The 22,105-nt window shown below is 36.3% G+C and overlaps 1 protein-coding gene across 1 annotated transcript; it reads right to left on the reverse strand.

Annotated features, from left to right (window-relative positions):
* Positions 1-6,624: 6,624 nt before the first annotated feature.
* On the reverse strand, positions 6,625-10,979 carry LOC104596970 (glycerol-3-phosphate 2-O-acyltransferase 6-like). Its single transcript, XM_010258315.3, has 2 exons — positions 10,206-10,979; positions 6,625-7,709 (listed from the first exon to the last, which is right to left on the reverse strand). Exons 1-2 carry the CDS (start codon positions 10,821-10,823, stop codon positions 6,831-6,833), a joined length of 1,497 nt encoding a protein of 498 aa, XP_010256617.1. The 5' UTR covers positions 10,824-10,979; the 3' UTR covers positions 6,625-6,830.
* Between the last annotated feature and the right edge of the window lie 11,126 nt (positions 10,980-22,105).

Consider the following 22,105-nt stretch of genomic DNA (forward strand, 5'->3'; position numbering starts at 1 on the left):
TGCCAACCCAGGTATTGAAGCCCTCACCCTCACCCTAACCCAATCCAACCTTCAGCTGATTCAAGTTTGGTGCATTTTCTTCATTATTTGTTTCTAAAAATGTTCTCATTTGCATAGATATAAGTTGGGTTTGGTAACATTGCCAGAAACGCTATGAGTTGCGCCCAACCTGAATATGACATTTGGGTTGGCGCATTTTCTTCATTATTTGTTTCTAAAAATGTTCTCATTTGCATAGACATAAGTTGGGTTTGGTAACATTGCCAGAAAAGCTTTAGGTTGATTAATACAAATTGGTGAAATTTTGTATTGTCACATCAAATATGACAGTCGTTAATACAAATTGGTGAAAATTGTCAGAAATCTTTTTTTTTTATTGGTTGTATTATGAAAGATTCTTGTATTTCTATTACTTTAAAGAAGTCAGTTAACCCTACATTTCTAAGTCCATATTGCGTCTGTTTGGAATCATTGCCGTATTGTCGTTGCATCTGACTGATTTGGGATCCGACGCCTGACAGCCGCACTTCAAACGGCTTTCTGCTACCGCCACCTGCCACCGTCGTTACTAACCGCAGAGACGGCTCTGACAAAGGAACAGTGGTGGTTCTGACCGGCCAGAGGAAATGACATCCGAACTGGCAGGAGTTCAGAAGTAATCATGCCCGATCTGACAGAAGCCTGGGAGTGAGTGTGCGAGGTGGTTATAAAAGGCTCCTACCCCCCAGAAAGGAGGTATGCGAACTTTTGCGCTATCTGGTCTATCTTGCCTTTGAAAGACTCTAACTTGAGCTTTGGAGCCCTTACGCCGGGTCCTCCCCGGAGCTTCTCTTCCCCTTCCGTTTCAGGTCCCTACCACACAGTTCAGAGGCAAGATCGTTGACAGCTAAGATCGGCCGGATTGTGCATCATCAGGTAACATTGCCAGAAACGCTATGGGTTGCGCCCAACCTGAATATGACATTTGGGTTGGCGCATTTTCTTCATTATTTGTTTCTAAAAATGTTCTCATTTGCATAGACATAAGTTGGGCTTGGTAACATTGCCAGAAAAGCTTTAGGTTGATTAATACAAATTGGTGAAATTTTGTATTGTCACATCAAATATGACAGTCGTTAATACAAATTGGTGAAAATTGCCAGAAATCTTTTTTTTTATTGGTTGTATTATGAAAGATTCTTGTATTTCTATTACTTTAAAGAAGTCAGTTAACCCTACATTTCTAAGTCCATATTGCGTCTGTTTGGAATCATTGCCGTTGCACCTGACTGATTTGGGATCCGACGCCTGACAGCCGCACTTCAAACGGCTTCCTGCTACCGCCACCTGCCACCGTCGTTACTAACCGCAGAGACGGTTAAAATCATTATAAATGGATTAGATATTGACTCAATCCAACCAAATCCAATATAAAATCATTATAAATGGACCAGGTCCAATCCAATCCAATAAATACTTTGAACCATTAAGTTCGGGCTGGTCCAATTCGATATGTCTTGTTGGTCCGTCCACTCCATTCAAATTGATTTTAGTTTGAACGGGATCCTTTAAAAAAACCGGTCCATTGACACTCCATGAGATGGAATCAAGGCCATTTGATTTGGGTTGTGTTTAGTTGGTATAGTACTTTTGAAAGACAATGGAGAAATCTATGGGGTGGTTGCGAAAATAATCCAAGGCGGTGATTATTAATTAGGTTGCACTTCTTTTGTACAATTGTTGGATCGGGTTGATATTCAATAAATGGGTATAGTCTCTTCAAAGGGACATTTTTGGTGTATAGAGAGAGAGAACAATAAATGAATAAATAAATAAATAATGAGCCTACAAAATTGATAAACAAACAGTAACCTAAGGAGATTGCAAGTAGAGGTTATTATGGGCAGGTTGCGCAACTCAGGTTTAAATATATTGGGTGAACTGAGGGCTGAGCCTACCAACTACCAAGTATAGAAGTTCTGGGCCCTTGTGGGTCCATATCATATTTTTAAGGCCTGTGGCAGGCTGGGCCTGGACCAAACAATTAGTCTGAAGCATGAAAAATTTACAGACGAGATGGGCCAGGCTTGGAATGAATCCCCGCTGACAAACGACGATGGAAGAATTATTGATACAAAGATCATTTGTATTTAATAAAACATTAATACTTCAACAACCGAAATATGGTAGGAACTCGGGCTCAATCTGGCATTCTTTAATTGTTGAGGAATTCTGTTCTTTATGCTTGGTTGAATCTGGCTAGATACTTAGACAGGTAAAGCCAATGCCCAATGGGCCAGTCGGAAAACAAATTAAAACCATTCATCTGATTTGTCATGTCTCATGTGTGTGTTGGAGCAGTTGGTTAAAGTTAAATTATTATGAAAAAACTGCTGCAATGTTGACTGATGACTCCTTCAGTCGGCCTTTCTCTCCGTCCTTCCATGCCATAATGTCTAATATACCCCCATATGTTAACCAGTGGGCTCAGACGATTGGACGGACCACTTCTCCCAAAATACAAAATTGCCGTATACAAGCAGAAGCAGGTAATGGAAACATAAAACCATCAATAGAAAAACATGGACGAACAATAGATGAACTTGGTTCTGGTTAAAGGATCTGGACCTTGGATTTGGCATTTCTGAACAAGCCAACAGTTGCATGCATTTTCTTTTATGAATCAAGATAAAAACCAATTCAAAAATGGAATCACTTTAGTCACCGGTTTTCAGATCAAATGATCAGCTTGTAATGTTTTTAAAACTTTAAAAAGTATATATAAAATAAAATCAAATAAATGGCCGGTTCACGGGTCAAATGATTCGACCACCCGGATCAACGACGGTTTTAAAATCATGCTATGAACCGTCCATATCGAAGGTACCCGATCAGATGGCTCACCTGCTCCATAAAATGCTTGTTTTTGGATTTTAATAGCCGACGACCAAAACGGCCCATTCTACGTGTATGGGCTAATGCGTTGTATAACAGTCCTTTCGTTCGATCCATTTTGAATGTGGGCTCAACTCTCAAGTACGACGGGTTGGCAGAAGAATGAATTTGGAATCAAAACCAATTCGTCCGTTACAGCTATTATTATTTTAAAATTTTAATGGGGGCATAATGGCATGCCGTAGATTCTGACACGCATTCATTTTCTTCAAATTTAACTTATGGTGGCGTCTCTTTATTGATCCCATGTGACCCTAATTGGCGTCTCCGGTAGAATATGCCCCGACAGGTCGGGCCTTGTGCTTGTTTTGCCGACCCGATGACTATCAGGTTGTGCGGTTGCTAACATATGGACCACCTGTAGACCCCCATGATAGGGCCTCTTCGGTTGTACTCTCAATTCTTTATTATCCATCACTCAATTCATATTTGTTTGATTTATTTTTCATCGGTTCATGAATCATGACTCAACCTGACGAGCTAATTTGGCCCTCCAATGGAATCGTGTCAGGTAAGGGAGCTTGGTAGGAGCAGACCAGGGACTTCGGCAAGAGTACACCGGCGACTTACATGACATGACAACTGGCTTCTATTATGTGTGACTTATTGTTTCCAATTCCTTTGGGATCACATTGCCTAATCGATAGAACTGATTTCCATGCTGCTTGCTTTGGATATAATTGGACAAGTCTTATTGTTATTCACTAAAATTAGGTCTGTAAGTCGGGCTGGATTAGGTTGGGTTGAGGCCAATTTTAGCTCAACCCGATGTTCTAAACCCCCAACTCTAACTCAACCCGACCTTCAATCCATCCTACTCAACCCTAACCCTAACTAATTCCTTCAACCCTAACCCAACCCGATGTCAACTTCAGGTTGGGTTGGGCCCAACCCAACCTTCCCATCCCTTAAAATCTAGTAGAAAAATAAGTATTTATTTATCATGAGTTATGACTTGTGATAAAATTTTTCTCAAAAATATAAATTCATGAAATCAACAATAATAAAACATAAAATTATGGAAATAAAATCACTAATAACAATTGATAGGATCAAGCAAATAATTTGAATCTATTTGATAGGTCACACATAAAAATTACAAGACAAAAGGAAAAGACAAGTAGTCAAGTACCCGTGAATAACTTAAAGAAAGGCATGATAGTATGTAGGGGGGCTATACAACTATCATGACATGTAGTAGACTAGTACTCTAGTACTATAGGGGGTTGGGTTCGGGTTGCCCGGGGGGTCAACCCTAACCCAATCCGAACTAAGGTCGGGTTCAAGAATTTCAATCCTAACCCTAACTCGATCATCAACCCGGCCCAACCCAGCCCAAGTTGCAGCCCTAACTAAAATCACCTCCAAGGGTGGTGGGCCGATAAGTCACATTTTCCCGAAAATCTTGGAGGCACTATGTGAGACTCATGCCTATATAAAGGCACCTCCTTCAACAACAAAAGGTATGCACAATTATGCACTTAATACACTTTTGCATTTACAACTTTCTTGCTCTCTTTTATTCATCGCTAATTTAAGCATCAGATGCCCACTCTGGTCTTACCGAAAAAAAAAAAAGATGCCCACCCTGGATACTCTTGCATTGTTCTCTTACAGCTTAACCTATTGACCTCACCAACCCAACGTCTGAACTATCCTCCAATAAGTAGCTATCGACTTCACCAACCCAACATCCCATGTGAAGTACGGACATGACCCGTTTTAACCTTATAGGTTCGACCCAGATCTGTCATCTTATATATATATATTATATATAAAGGATTTGGGTGCTCTTTGCACTCAAGAAATGGAATCTACTCGTGCGAGTAGATCCCACGTGCGAGCACCCATTTCTAATAATTAATTATTAATTAATAACAATAATAATTAAAAGGATATGGGTTCTCTCTACACTCAGGAAATGGAATCTACTCGTGCGAGTAGATCCCATGTGCGAGCACCCATTTCCAATAATTAATTACAGTAATTAATTATTAATTAATAACAATAATTACTAACTAATAACAACAATTATTAATTAATTATAGTAATTAATAGTGTAATCACCCATTTCCAGTAATTAGTTACTAATTAATTATTAATTAATAACAATAATTACTAATTAATTACAGTAATTAATAGTGTAATTATATAATTACTGTAATAATAATTACTGATTATGTTACTAATTAATAGTATAGTTATATTACAAATTAATAACAATAATTACTGATTAATTACAGTAATTAATTACTGTAATAATAATTACAGTACTAACTAATAACAATAATTATTAATTAATTACAGTAATTAATAGTGTAATAACATGCACCCATTTCCAGTAATTAGATACTAATTAATTATTAATTAATAACAATAATTACTGATTATCACAGTAATTTAATAAATATATAATTAGTGATTATAATTAATAATTACTGTTATTATAAATATTGTTAATAACTAGATATTTACTTTAACTTTACTTTAAATTAAAATTATAAATATTGTTATTAAAAAATACTGTTAATAAATTTAGTAACCCAATTTTAATAATTACTGATTATTACAGTAATTTAATAAATATTGAATTAGTGATTATAATTAATAATTACTGTTATTATAAATATTGTTAATAAATAGATATTTACTTAAATTTTACTTTAAATTAAAATTATAATCACTGTTATAAATAAATATAGTAATTATTGTTATATTCAAAATAATTAAAAATGTTATTAAAAGTATTGTTATTGATTATTTAATAAAATATTATAATTACTGACTATTACTAATAAATACTGTTAATTTAATTTAATTTTGGTAATTATTAATTTAATGAATATTGTTAATAAATCCTCTTCATAAATTTAATAATTACTGTTATATTAAAAATAACTAAATAATATTATTAAAACTATTTAATAATTAGGGCTGTTCACGGGTCGGGTTGGGTCGGGTTACTGGCGCTTTTCCAACCGACCCGACCTGGTCGGTTTACCTAGAAATGAAATCGAAACCGACCCAATGCAAAGTAAAACCGACCTGGTCGGTTTGAATCGGTTTGGGTCGGTTTTGTGAATGATTCTCTCGGTGTGAACGGTAAAGGATTCAAGTCTAACAAAGCAAAGGCTGGCTGCTTGGAAATTAAAAATGATTTGATGGATTAAAACTGATATTTTATAAATCAGAAATTTTATATATAATATGTATATTTCTGAAATAAAGCTGATATATATTTCTACAAATATATATCTGAAATATATATTAAAACTGAAATATATCAATATATATATATGATATATCTGAAATATATTATCTATATATATAATATATCTAAGTCAGTTCAGGTTGGTTCGGTTTGTGAAAACCGAAACCAAACCGAACTATTGGTTTATATCTTTTTATAACCCGAAACCGACCAATGCTAAAGAAAAACCGACCAACTCGGATTGAATCGAACCGGGTTGATCGGTTTTAGTCTTATTATGAACAGCCATACCTACTTTTTTTTCAAACCGAACACAACCTAAATAAAAATCCACGCAGGAAAACATGTGGCCCCTGCCGAGTTGCCGACAACAGAATAACTGAATAACGAGTTGGAAAAACAGAAATTCCATGTAGAATACATTGGTTTTTCGTGCGTGATGAGAAACAACACATCAGCTATTAAACCAAGATTCACCCTTATTCAATTTCAAGCTTAATTTATACGAAAATTATTTAATCATATATATATGTGACACATTGAAATCCAATATATCTATATATAACTATCATATAAATATATATTTCCTTTCGAATACAAAGTCGACACAGAGAAAAGAAGCATTCATTACTTTTTTTTTTTTTTTTTGTTTTGTTTTGTCCTTGCCCTCCTCGAGTTCCTTCTCTCAGGCTTTCTGATCTTCGTCCTTCTTGGAAGGGACACGGCCATCGTTTCCGGCGAGCATCTCGTACTTGTCCTTCCTCGTCAAGTTTGTGCATTCGAACCCTAGGGTCCCAGACAGCACCCTCTGGATATAGTTAGCAACTTCAATTGCCGACTTGCCTCCTCTACATGTAAGCTCGGTAGGCAGTTGGTTCAAGAAAGTAATCTCAAAAGTTGGCCTTGGGTTCATGAACACGAAATAAGGATCCATGAATTTAAAGCCGCGAGCAGTAGTTCCATAGAACATGCTTTGATTGGTATTAATGGCCACAGGAACGATCCTATCGGTGAGCTCTGCAAACAGTGCACTGAACCTCAAAAGGAATGGTTCCCTACAAGTGGTTCCTTCAGGGCAAATCACCAAATCTCCTTCCTGGAGCAAACGCTTGATGTTGGCAGCGTCTTTCTCTCTTTCCCTTGACAAGGCCACAGCCTTGATTGGGGAGATTAGTTCAGAAAATTTACTTATGCTGTAAGTGACACAACTTATCTTTCTTCCCAAGGCCACAGCAGTGACCACAGGGTCCAGTATGGTCCTGTGATTGCAAACAAAGAGGACTCCGCCTTGACCATTTGTGGGTGGTGGGGGAGGGTTTCCCTTCACAATTAGCTTGATTCCGAGGAAGGCATACATGTATTGAGCATACCTTTCGGGCAAGGGAATGTTGAGGTAGACCCTGAGAAGAGAGAGGATAAAGCCAATTGGCATCCATAAGAAGGTCAAAAGGGCAGCCAGAGGGCTGGGTCTCTGAACAAAACGCCCCTCGTGAAATATGACTGGGCTTAGAAGCTTGTTTCTAGGCAGGGGATTGCACTTGCTCCTTGGTACCATGTAGCCTTCCTGCAAATTTTAATTTTGAAGCTTCAGTTTCTTTCACACATTTTTACAAACATTGGCCGTGCATAAATTAATGATATTGGTTTTCAACTTTCCATCCACTCCAAACCAAGTCTAAGTCGTGGGAGATTTTAGAAATTACTTTTGTGTGTGAACTGTGAAGCCCCATACTTTACTTTCATTTTCATTTTTATTTTTATGTTTCTTTAATTTAATTTCAACCAAACACGTCACTTTTCACGGGCCATCGTATCATTTTCCATGCAACACAAGAATAAAGGAAAGGCAAACTGGTGAACAGGGTGGGTGGTTGCTAGAAAGCATTTACCAAGACAGTCCAGTAACAGTGACACATTTGATCCGACTTCTCTGTTTTTGTCCGGCTTTATCATGTAAAGGACTAGAGTTATCAATACCTGTAATTACTTTTTGTCATTAGGTAGGAACATTGGTTCAACTACTTCTAACTTATGAGATATTTTCACCATGACGTAACGGGATCGGGCAATTAGGCTCCGCTCATCTGGGTCCCTACATATATTTAAGCCTCAGTTTGGATTTGGAAAGAATATAAATGCAAATATATTATATATACTTGTTTTTGTAGTCCTTCCTTCCAAACTGAGCCTAACATCCAATAGCAAATTAGGAATCGGTCCCAACTCTATCGGTATCAGACTCCGAGTAGACGGATCTACAATTTCTCATAAGAGGAGGAAGAAGAAAAAAAATCCACTTTTGAGTTTTGTCATTTTGTCTCAAAACCTTTTTTTTTTTTTACATGTTTTTTAAATTTCCTCGTACCGGATCAGCTAATTCTATTAATTTCATTTGGTGGATCAGTGTGGACCCACTTGTGCAGTACCCGGCTCCAACCAAACAAGACCCGAGACGGCCGCATATGATAGGGTCCGGATTTGGGTTTGAATGGACACTTCTATCAGTGTCCAACCCAACAACTCAACAAGACCCCTCGTACTTATCTAAGAGCGTACAGCCACCTTTTTTTTTTTTTTCTCTTTTAACTGAAATTATTATTTTTTGTTATGAAAACTTAGAACAATTTTTAGAGTTTTTTAAGCTACAATAAAATACCATAATAAACATAAAAAAAAATCAAATTTACATAGCATGCGCATGTTAAGAAAAAAAGCATATAAACACAGATTAATTAGTAATATAGACTCGGAAAATGAATTCCTTGTTGATATTTCGAACAGTCAAAGCATAACTGAAATGTGATGTTATTGCATCATGGAAACTCAACAAATAATCTAGATTTAGACCTTTGACATAGGTCTATTCTATTCTATCAAATCCAGAGATACAGCAATTTTAGTCAAGCAAGCATCATGATTCTTAATGAATATGGGAGAAAAAGTAATGGCGAAATGAAGAAGATAGACAGTGGGAATGACAAATTTGAATTTCCCCTATTTGTCCTATCATGTTCATGGGGTTGACGTTTGGGTGAATTCTATCACATATCTGGGCTGTTAGTTGAGTCTGTGACCCAGTTAAGCACATCCACAAAAGCTTCACATGAATAGAGATAGATCCCAAGTGGACCAAGCAACAAATTGGCCGGCCACCTTTCTAGTTGTGTTGTTGCGGGAGTGAAGGAAGCAAGCCCATGCGGCTGTCATATCTTTCAGAATAAGATTTCTAGTTATTGGTGCCATTGAAGAAAAGTTAAGAAGAAGCGGGGATGGATTTGGAATTCTCGATGAAGAGATGAAAATATAAGAAGAAAAAGATATGCAGAGGAACTCATAGGGTGGTCTCAGTCGTATTTACTCCTACCATCCCCATAAATCCCGGCCTGTACCAGTGTCTACAGTCTACGGAGAAAGAGAGAATTTGGGTGAAATGTGATAGACAGCAGATCGAGAGGCATGGCCAGCTGGCCATCAGGTCTGGATTGGTCTCAATTCCTACATCACCTGTCACAGAGACAAGGGGATCAACTCAGACTCCCCTTTGCTGTTTCACAGGTGTCCATTTACAGAGTGTAAAATTACTCGAACCTAATAATAACCTTTAACATGTCCACATCTGTACAGAGTGGAAGGGAGAGTACTGCGGAATTAAGACAATCATAATATTGAGAAAGACAACTGACAACCACCTCTCCCTTTGTATTATTCGACGTACCTGCCACCTCGAGATGTTCATAATTTGGCCAATCAGTTGATGACAGATGCCAAAAGGTTTGGGACATTTGGGGCCGGGTGCTATTTCCTAACTTTGCCTACACCGTTTAGCATGGGACAGTGTAATTATAGGAAAAGGAGTGCAAATTGGAATTGCATCGAGAGAAGGAAAACTAACAAATTTGTATAGAACAAAATTAAAAGAGAACTTGTTGCGCAAGAGAGGTTTCATGCAAATGATAATGCATGGAAACTAATGATCGATCCATAAAGAGATGAAAACGAGACCAAAATGAAATAGGAAAAGTTGCATTTATATATATATATATATATAATGAGATCAAACCTTGCACAGGTACATGAAATCGTGGTCGGTTTCTCTATCTCCCATGCCCACATCCGGTGAGTTTTTGCCGAATTCCTGTTCGACAGCAGCTCTCTTGTGCTCTCCAACCAGAACACCTGGTTTCTTGGCGAACCCAGTGAGCCTTCCAGATTTGAAAACTTGGAGCTCGGTCCCTAGGACCTTGTCAGCCCCAAGATAGGACTTCACAAAGGGTTCCACCATAATCCTTGGATTTGCAGTTATGATGTAGCGTTTGCCAAAGGAACTGAACACTCTCCAACTCTCAGGGTGCACATCGTCAGCGTAAAATTTGGGCAACACGGACCTGGACACCAACTCGACGTCTCTTAACTTCAACCCCGCGAAGGAGATGAAGATGAAGATCTGGATAGCAAATGATTCGGACAAGAATAGGTAAATGAAGTATACAATGGGGACGGATGCGAGAAGAAGCAATCCCCTAACAAGGCTTCCAGCTTCTAGCGCAACAAGCATGAAGTAAGGGAATGCACTCCGAGACACTAGAAGAGTGCCATCCAGATCTGCGGCCACTGTTTGGTTGGACCGCCCCTGGGAGCCACAACTGGAGATTGGTTTGAAACGCGGATGAGCCCCCATGAGACAGACCGACAGACAGAGAGAGAGGGAGGGGATAGAAGTGGTGGGTTATATTATGGGGAGGATTTAAAAGGTGGGAGATTGCATTGTTGTTAGAAAGAAGCGAAAAAAAATAAGTGGATTGATTGTTAAAAGCAAAACGGGGGTGTTAAGGATTATGTGAGATACGTTTGGTGTATAAATAAGGGCAGATGCAAGGAGGAGGGAAGGGGGGGGGGGGGGGGGGGGGGGGGGGCCCGAGTAGTTGAAAGTTGAAACCAACGCCTACACGACGAGCATTCAATTGGCCTACTTTATGGTTTATATTTACTTTAATAGGCGGCGCTCCTTTAAGGCTTGGCTTGAGCAAATGATCGAACACGTTTTGTTTGGTTGGGTAAGTTAAATTTTTTGTTCTTGTAACAGTTTTAACAGGTCTTGACTCCGCTTATTTTCGTGTGAAGGACGAAGAAAGAACACAACATTTTTATTTTTGCATTGGTAACTGCCAACTGGTCACTGGTAAGGAAGAAAGTCATGGGTTAAGTACTAACGCCCATAGATAATCAAATGCACTCTCATTCATTTACTTTACATGCCAACTTTAATTTTAGCTCACCAAGCTAACAATCCCATAATTCTTTTTTCTTTTTTTTAAGAAAAAGAGAAAATTGCTTTAGAGAGACTCTCCTAAGCGAGTCACCAAGACCCACTAGGCTCTAGCTAGCTGATGAGAAAAGAATGTCTAAGGGTGACTTTGGTAATGGTGGGTTTTCGGTTTACTATCCATTGTGGTTGTGGAGTAGTAGTAGAAGGAACCAAAGAATATAACTCTAGTTTCAACTCTTAAAGAGCAATGTTTTCAACTCGCAGTTGATCCAGTCGATCGAACCGTTTGAATCATCACTCTAGGATTTTGGGTCTGGTTCAGTCAAGATCTGTTAGATGGTCAAAATCATTGTCTTGGTCCAGAACTGTTTGACCCAGCCGGTTCAACTATTGACCCATCCAACCCAGTGATCGGGTTGCGGGTTGCACAATCAATACATGCAAACTTTCGAAAGATATAACTTTGCACTACGATGTCTGATTGGTTTTTTTTTCTTTGGATAGCTTTTCGAGATCTATGCATAGGCTCCTTGCCGTTTAACCCGACCAATCAAATTGGTGACCTACGACCCAAAGGCAAAAAAGATTGGACCTCTGGATTGGTTTTTAAAAATTATCAAAGAGTGTTGGTGATGTCAAAACCAAACTGAATGACTAATATTGATTTCTCATAAGATCAATCCAAACTCTCACAAGGCTAGGATTAGGAGTGCCCTCTCTCACTGTATAACAAGTGGGACAGTATCTAGCTATAGCCTTTGGATGGGCCAAGGAGGAGCAGTCCCTGTCTCATTCTTTTTTATCACCTTCATTACTGTACTGTTTACAGGATAACGCCTATTCGTCTATATATAAAGCTCCTGTACTATAGTGTGCATCTTGTGACAAGGACTGTGAGGTGAGGGTGAGGTGCATATCTTATTTTTACCCACAAAAGAAAAAGGGAATTTCAATTGATTTGTATTTTCTGATCCACAAAAGAAATTGGTAACTCTAATATCAAATTTTAGTGTGCAGTAGTGGTTCAGGGCTGAGAGAGCACAGAAATATACAAAATAGTAGGTTTTACACTCTACATATTTGTATTTATACTCCTTCCTAACTGAGCTTCAAGGGTAGTGCAGATCAATCTTTCCCACTCACTCACACCATCAACAGGTGCTTCTGACTTCCTTATTCCTGTTAACAATAACCCATGTTAAATATATGTCTCATCAATGAAGAAGCTTCATGAATGGTTGGAGCCAAAACAATTAGGCGCCATCAGCTAGGCTAGAAGCCGATTATAAATGTAGAAGCTTAATGAATGAATGCGAGCTAACTTGATGGACTATAATTATGATCTAGTGGTCTTGTTGCTTGGAGTATCAATGGTTCAATCTTGTAGGAAAAAACCTTACCTGCCTTACTTTTCAGGGGTTTGTATTAATTAATTTTTAATTTTTAATTTCCAGACGAAGACTTTCGCTACTGGTGTTGCCTAATAAAGGTTTCATCAAATGGGTAGTTATCACATCAACAACTCTCCCCTCTTCCGTTTCTTCTCCTGTTCCCTTGTGTCTGAAGAAACATTTTACTTAAAAGTAACCAAAAGATCATTAGCGGGAGAAAATTTGAGATTTTTATTATTGATAGTGGTTTTTTTTTTTTGGTAACCCGGGGGTTAAGAGCATTGCGTCTCCCTTTATTTATTAATAATTAGAAAGTAAATTTATGTAACGCATGAAATTAAATAGAAAATTGGTTAGGTTTGAGTGGGCAAAATTTGGCTTAGAAATTGGTTTGGATTCAGGCCAATGGTCATATTTAGGGTGTAATTGGGGTTGGATTGAGTTAACAGCATTTTACAAGCTAGTCGAACAAATTGTACTCCTATTCATATTTGGGGTTGGTCTTGGATTAACCCTTAAATTTCACTTTATCCATTTAATTTATACCTCTCGATTTTAAGAGAGAGAGAGATAAAAACTAAAAAAGTTTCAAAGAGATAGAAGAAATGAGAGATTTAAGGGGAAGGAAGATGTTACAAACATTGATTACGACAACGAAAGATAGAGAGAGATAATGATATTATTAGAGAGAAATTATGTATTTTATTAGAGAAAATTAAAATTTAAGAGGGTATTTTATTAGGTCTTAAGCATTGAACGGGACCGGTATTTCTTTTTTTAGGACTAGGAGGTATAGGTATATAGTGGTCATTAAGACCCTCAAAGTACAAACCAACACTACACGAACACCTGTAATGAACCCAGAATCCATCGCATGATTGCAATGAGTTCATTACAAATTTGCGATTGCGATGCATTCACACTTGGGACAGGTCGTGATGAACTTTGGTTAACACGAATTTGCGAAAAAGCTAAGACACATGTGGGTTTGCGATGAACCCCAGACACACATGGATTTTCGATGTATCCGAATACACGTAAAATTGCGATGAACTCGACACCATCACAGAACTGTGGAGTCATGATAGAACGGGAACATATATTGGTTATGCGCACATCTCTAAGTTACGCATATGAGCTTAATGAATGTACGCCCGCCAAACAATGATATCACCTGCGCCACGTCAGTTACGTACGGAGAAAATCTAAAAGGGATATGATTCTATAATAAAGATCCCTTAATAAGACCTTCTTTCCTAACAGGAGTGATCATTTTTCCTAATAGAAAAGAACTCATTCCTTAATGGCTTGAACTATCCCTATAAAAGGGGGGGATAATTCTTCCTCAAATAGACAACGCAATCACAACCCAAACCTAGAGTTTCTCACAAGGGATGCTCCCTTCTCTCCTCTCCTCTCTTCCTCACCTTCTCTCATTCCTGTCGCCTTCTCCGAACCTTGGAAGACTGACCAACTCACACGAGTCTCGGATGATTACTGACGGTTTTCAAAGACAATTTCAACATATTTTTGAGGAAAAAAACAACAACAAAATCGAATGGGTGATGTGATGAGGTTGATTTCAGACGAGACAGCTACAGCATCTTCTCTGTCATTATGTGTACGTAAGACCTCCCATCTCAGAACAGGCCTACACGCGTAAGATTTTCAGCAAGTGGAGGATGACAGAGAGCAGAGTTCAATATAGGGGTGTGTTTGGTGGAGTTGTTTGACAACTGACGACAATTACTGAATTAGGGAGGGCCCGGGGGGATTGCTCTGGCCTCTGGGCAGGTATTATTTAAAGGTTTGAACCTTTTTGTCCGTGAGGAATTTGGATTTGTACAAAGGAGCTTGTAGAGTTAAAAATCATGCCTATGAGAAAGACAATAAACTAGTTTGGCAAATGCTCTACTGTGTGAAAAGTGAAAACATTGTGCATTTTGTATGATGTGAAATGAAGTGTTGTTGAATTGGCACGTGTGTGTCCCATTTTATGACTTTAGTTGACTCAATTCCCACCAAGTATGAGGCAAGCTGAAGTTCTTTTATTGTCGTGTGAAATGGCACTCTTCATTTCACACTTTCTCGATCTCGTACGGAGAATGCATGTTAAGCCTATATACTTGCGAGAGTGAGGAAAAGAAGATATATAATGAATCAATCTGACTTATAAAGAATCCCATGTTACTACTTAAACAAACATACTCCACCAATTGACACGTGGCTGCAGCATTAGGAAAGGGTCCCCTCCTTGAATACGTGTTACGCTATACACACTTATGTATAGCAACATCGCAACAACAGTCCCCTCACTCCAACTCCAACAGCGTCCTTCTCATTCTTAATATTTTATATATTTGCTGGAGCGTGTTTAATCCCCACTCACAGAATGGTGGTAAATATATATACAGGTTGACTGTCAGTCTGAAATGAAAGAAAAAATAAAAAATAAAAACAAATAAAGAATTCAAACCTTAATAATTTGCTGGTTAGGTGTCAATCATATCGCTGAGTATTTTGGAATTGTAAGGGTCGTTTTCTTCTTCATTTATGGAGCAATTTTTTTTTTTAATTTTTAATTTGTTCGACAAGATTAAATGATTTTCCATGATGGTAGTTGTGCTAAGGTGATAGTCTTCTATTAATGGAAAAAAAAACTTTTTTTTTAATAATAAGATTTAGGTCTCACATAAAGGCCGAGGCAGTAGTGGCATTAGGGGTGATCATTTCAGGCTGGCCCTGCCCGGCCCGCATACGTCTGGCTTGAAAATTTTAGGCTTGAGTTTGGGTTTTGTGTTTAGGCCTGATTCGCATATATTTAAACTTACATACATATATACATGTTATATTATATTATATTATATATTTTATATATAAATATTATAACAAGATATGTATAATTTATATTATATATAATATTTTATATTATATAGTATATAAAATCAAAGTTGATATGTATGTTATGTTACTTAATATAAAATATTATAGATATATAATGTTTTATATATGAAAGACATTGACCCGGAATCAAGCTCGACCTGGCCCGAGCCCATATAGACTTGGATTAGAGTTTATGTTACAGGCCTGGAACCCCGAACCAGACCAGGCCCAAACCTAAGCTTTAGCCCTTATCATAAGTGCAAAGCCCAGCCTGGGCCCGGCCCATGGTCACCCCTAAGTGGCATCCTCTCTTCTCAAGAAGTATAAGAAGCATATATTCCCACTTTTAAACAGAAGTATTCTTTCTCAAGCATATGTGATATGTCTACTCATTGCTAGAAAAAAAAGTGAGTAATTTATTTCACTCTCTAAAATAAGTGCAAAATGTTCAGATTAGTTGAATGCATTGTCCCTAAATTACATGGGCACTTATTAAGACTCAGTTTAGAAGAAATACAAATACAAATATGTAAAGTGAAAAATCTTATATTTTATACTATTTTATATATATATATATATATATATATATATATATATATATATATTTGTACTGTACATATTTGTAAATATTGTACTCCTTCCGAACTAAGCCTAATTAACAAGCTGGTGTGGGGTGTTATGATATCATTGGTCCCACAGCCTGTTAAACAGCTATTGCGTTCAGCTTATCCTGTCTCAAGTGCTAATTTTAGACATAGAACTATTTGCTAATTTTAGAAACAACTATTATGACTACTAGGGCTGTTCATAAGAATGCCCAACCCGACCAAATCGACCAACCCGGACCGACCCAACCCGAATCGACCGGGTTTTCATTCGTACTGGTCGGTTTCGGGTTGGGCACATACAAAAACCGATATATGTGAAAACCGAAACCGACCCGACCCGAACTATTCTTTCTTCTACTAGTTTGGTAGTTCCTACTTCCTAGTTTGAGTAGTTTCCTAATTCCTACTAGTCTTCTAGACTTCTACTAGAAATAGAAGACCCATTAGGCAATTACAATTAGAATTCTATTAATTAGGTGTCATTTTTTAGTTTTTTACCTAAATTAGGCAATTACAATTAGAATTCCTACTAGAACTAGAAGGCCCATTAGGCAATTACAATTAGAATTCCTAATTTCCTACTAGTCTTCTAATTCCACTTTTGTCTTCTCTTAAAATCTTCTATTCTCTAACTTAACTTGGTTGGTCCGCCCCCCCTCAACTCAAATCCTCAACTCAAGTACTCAACTAATTCAGAGTTTATTCGGCTTTGTACATGAACAAAACCGAAACCGACCCAACCCGACTCAAACCGACCAGGTCGGTTTGGCCTATCAGTGGGTCGGTTTCGGTTCCCACCTCTGGTAACCCGACTAGGTTGGGTCAGTTGGAAAAATTCCATGAAACCGACCCAACCCGACCCGTGAACACCCCTAATGACTACGTCTAATAATGTGGATCTCATTCTTTAGATGACATAGCTTTTTAATCCAAGATGTGTATTCTGTACTAATAATTTAATTTATTTTTTTTAATTCAAATAAGAAGTCGCTATAAAGACTTTTCATGATGCGTATCCCATTCTTTTAGATAACATAGCTTATTAATGACTGATTAAAACAGGTTTTCTTTTGTAAATTAAAGACCACAAAAACAGGGGCGGAGCCAAATATATTGTTGGGGTCTTAAGGCCCCCCAAACTTTTTGTTAGATCAATATTTATATATAGTTATTAAGTAGAGGTAAGGTCAAAAATTTAATAAAGTGGGTCCTTGGCCCTCTAAAACTTAGAACTAAAATGTTTAAAGGATCATTCTTTAATGTTCCCTTAACTCCCAAAATTAAAAACCTTGTTTATTTTTTCTTTAGGCTCAGTTTGGAAGCAGTGTAAATACAAATATATACAGCGTAAATACCTACAAAATATAAGGTTTTGACTCTATATATTTACTTTTGTACTCCTTCCAAACTCAGCCTTGAAAAAAATCTATAATACACCCAAACTTTCCCACCCCATTTCCCTACACAGCCTACCTCTTCTACTCCCACCTCATTTTCTTGTTTAATGTCGCCCCTCAAGAAAAATAAAATATATTATGTAGATAGTGAAATAAAATGATAGATAAGTATAATTGCCCCATACTTAATATGGAGTCATGTAATATTTAGGATTTAAAGCATTGGGGCCAACTCATCTTAGTTTGAAAATGCTTCCCATATACAACACTAGCTATCAGTCCTTAATTACTAGTAACTACTTTGACTTGGTGATGGCTTTTTGAACCTTTCATACAAGGGGTTGTTCATTTCTTTCGGTTTCCTCAATAGAGATAAACTAGTCTTGATACCATTCCTTGGCAAGCTTTGATACAATTTCCGCTTCATAAAAAAAAATCCATCCGTTACCAAATTCGAATCAAAATGGCTACCTGAAACCTTCATCTTATAAACAACGATATGATTCAAAGATTTATATTTATTACATTACAATAAAGAGGAAGCTATCTTGATTGTAAATGGATCAAATTCGGATTAGATTCAATTTTACCATATCATTAGTATCCATTTATTATGTCAGATTTCTGATGGGATTTGGAAATTTATTTATATATTATAAATGTATATAAATATAAAATATTAAATTTATTTATTATGAATTTTATATAAATTATACATTATATATATATATATATATATAGAAATCACCTTACCCTTAGTCGTCAATCAATTTCTTATCTGTCTTATTAATTTATTTTAATTTTCTAAAAAAATACAAATATTAAATTATTTTTATTAATTTAATTATGCTATTTATTAATTATTAATTATTTTTAGTAATTATTATGCATTCAATTATTTTTTATTCATGTTAGTTCAATATTATTAATTATTAATTAGTTATCACTAATTTTTATTGATTATTTTAATTTTTATTAAACTGTAATAATTTTATTATTTTTTATAGTGATTAATTATTTTTATTAATTTAATTATGTTTTTTATTAAGTATTAATTATTTCCCGTAATTATTATTTGTTTTATATGATTTTAATATTATTTTGAATTTGGTAAATTATTTTATATGAAATAGTACAAATCGAGCTCAAATTTACCAAATAGTCTATTTTAGGGATAAAATAGTAAAAACTGGGTATTTCAGATGTTAACAGTTTGATCCAACACAAACAAACCAAAAGTATTTAGAGCCTTTAAAAAGTAGAAAAACATCAATACCTCTTTTCAGATTTCAGACAATTTTACTATCTTTTTAACTTTTCATACTTCAAATTTTACATTTATCAAAAGCGCCACATTGAATTAGTCAAATGGTTCTAATGAGACTGACGTATCCGAAATTAGTTGAGCTTTAGCTCCATTACTCTTGTTTGTTTCTTATTAGACCATGGAGTCCTATTTGCTCACCCCTACCATGCATATTACAATTCATGGAGAGATGTACCCAATGTATAGTTGTAGTGTCTGTAGGTAGGTGTGCGTAAGAGACCCAAATTCGTTTAGACATGCAATTCTAGTGACTTGTAGGGAGCAGATCGGAACTGTTCTTTTTGTTATGTTCGAAGGGATACCGTTGAGCCATCTCATTGTATGGTTTTATGAAAATTTCTTTAGACCAGGAAGCGTGGAAATTTGATGAATCCCTATAATGTGTAATGAACAATATCTATGTAAATAGTTTTTTTTTTTTTTGCTGTATAATATAGTTGTTTTATTCATAAAAGAAAAAGACAAACATGATACACATTCATCATGGGGATGCTTATCCTTGAAAGTAGGGCTGAAAAGAAAAACATGATACACATTTATTATGGGGATGCTAGGAAGTAGGGCTGATAGTCAGGCCAGGTTAGGTCGGATTGAGGCTAAATCTAGCTCAATCCTAAGTTCTAAACCCCAACCTTAACCCTAATCCAACCCAACCTTCAATCTGACCTACCCAGCCCTAACCTTAACCCAACCTGACCTTCAACTTGACCCACCCATCCCTAATCCTAACCTTAACTAAATTCCTTTAACCCTAACCCAACCCAACCTAAAGTCCTTCAAGTTTGAGCCCAACCCAACCTTCTTCTCATTCCTTAAAATCTCAAAGAACTTTTCAATTTCAGATCAACTCAACTTTAACTACATATATTAATTCTATGTTTCATTAGTATTTGTTTGTTGATGGTTTTATTGGTTTTTTAGTACAAAATTCAGAAAAGTAAGTGTTTGAAATGAATTATGACTTATGATAGATCTTTTACAGGTGGCAAACAACAGAAAATAAGGATTTAGTCTTTTCAATTAGGATTAAATGAAGTGATTAGCTTAAAAGAAATACATGATACTATATGATGGGGTCTATACAACTATCATGCATCTAAAACAAATCATATTTATATATGACATGTACTATGGTGTTGGGTTCAGATTGGGTTGGATTGCCCAAAGGGTCAATCCTAACACAACCTGAATAAAGTTGGGTTCATGAATTTCAACCCTACCCAATCTAACCTAATTTTTTCGAGTTAAGGATGGATGTTGAATTCGTTTTCAACATCAATACTGTTTCAAGCAATCTGGGTTGGGAGTGAGAGATCCCTATGATAACCCGGGCTGTTAAATTTAGACAGCTTTCTTTTATGTATTCATACTTGTAATCCAGTATGCACTCCATGTTGTAATGACTGCTTATTGTCATGAATGCGGTGCTCAGTTCATGGTTGTATGGGAGGGTGGTATTGTTTCACAAGTCTTTTTTATGAAAATAGCACTTTTTTTATGAAGCACACAATGCGAAAGAGGCTATTCTGTTTATGGTTCATTGTTTAACCATGATATGTGGACATTTATTGTATGATTCATGTGTACATGTATTTTTACTATCTTTTGATTGTTTGGACATCAAATAGAGGCATAATTACCAGACTCATATTTATTTGTAAATATGGCATCTCTCCTTCACAAAAACTTTGTGCACACCCTGAAACACATTGATACCTGATTAACACATCGGCGTGTTCAAAAATCGCTGGGGGTCATTGATTTGTTGAGTGCAGGTAACATTTGCTCGGTACAAGGAGCTAGCCATCCCTCATTACCATAAAAAAAAAAAAAAAAAAGCCATTGCGGTCCCTATTGCGATGTATAATTTACAATTTCATCAAAATAGATTCAAATATATGTAATCATATTCTTAAAAATATTAACACAAATATATATTATTTAGCAAGGACCCCTATTGAGCGGGAATTGGGGACCACACGGGGTGAGGAGTACTTTCTCCATCCCTGTCTCATCTCCATCACTGTGGGGGAAAATCATCCCCATATTTACATGATTATATCCTTATGGAGCATTGCCATCTGTAATTTTAGAACTATAAATTATTAATTCTAGAACCAGTGATAACAAATAAATAGCAGGAAAAATGTTGATTCTGTTTGTGAATTAGATGAAAACCAAAGAGAGCCCTGAACAAGACACCTCCTTAATAGTAATCCATAGTCTTGTTTAGAAAACATTATGTGATCAAAAATCAAAATCTTATCCCCAAGCTGCGCTTCTAGCGAGAATTTGGCCTGTCGGTCATATTTGTCTCAATCTCTCTCTCCTTCATTCACTTCAGTCTTGTAGGTAGTTGATGTTGGGGAACCAGAAAATTGAATGCTTCGTATTATAGTAGAAATATTGATATGCCATATAACATTGGCCATTATTTTTATTTATTATTTATCTATTTATTTATTTATTTATTTTTGAAATACATATATTACTCATAATTTTAGAGGATGGAGCTGTGGAAGTAGGGTTACATACTGAATGCCTCTTTTTTTTTAATTTTTTAGAAATGTGTGCCGCTCATTTACTTACACAAATTTATAGTTGAAATATTACTGGCTAGTAGATATGAAAGAAAATTCGTTATAATTTTTGTAAGTAGAATATTGGTTACAAATTGTGGAATAAAGTTAGCTTATTAAACATAATATTCAATAATAAGGGGTTATTTGTATCTTACTCTATGAATTACTAGTTGTATTAGACAGTTAATTGGGTCAAAATCAAATAATAATATATAAAGACAAAAGGAAAAAATGTAATTGAATGCAGCCACAAACGTGTAATTAAGCTCTGAAGAAGTATAAATCCAACCACCCAAGATTAATCGTGTTGCCCTAGTTGGACCACGTCCTGTATTAATGGGTTAGTTTATATACAATTGGCCTTGGCCTTCACTAGTATTAATAAAAAAAAAAAAAAAACAAGTAATTGAGTGATAAAGATATATGGGTCAGGGTCAATTGGCCAAACTAGACGGTCCTTAAAGGTTTTCTTGGCTTTAGTTATTTAAGGCCGCCTTAATGAGAAC

Source organism: Nelumbo nucifera, chromosome 2 (assembly GCF_055504915.1).
Source record: "Nelumbo nucifera cultivar China Antique chromosome 2, China Antique-T2T, whole genome shotgun sequence".
Taxonomy (NCBI): domain Eukaryota; kingdom Viridiplantae; phylum Streptophyta; class Magnoliopsida; order Proteales; family Nelumbonaceae; genus Nelumbo; species Nelumbo nucifera.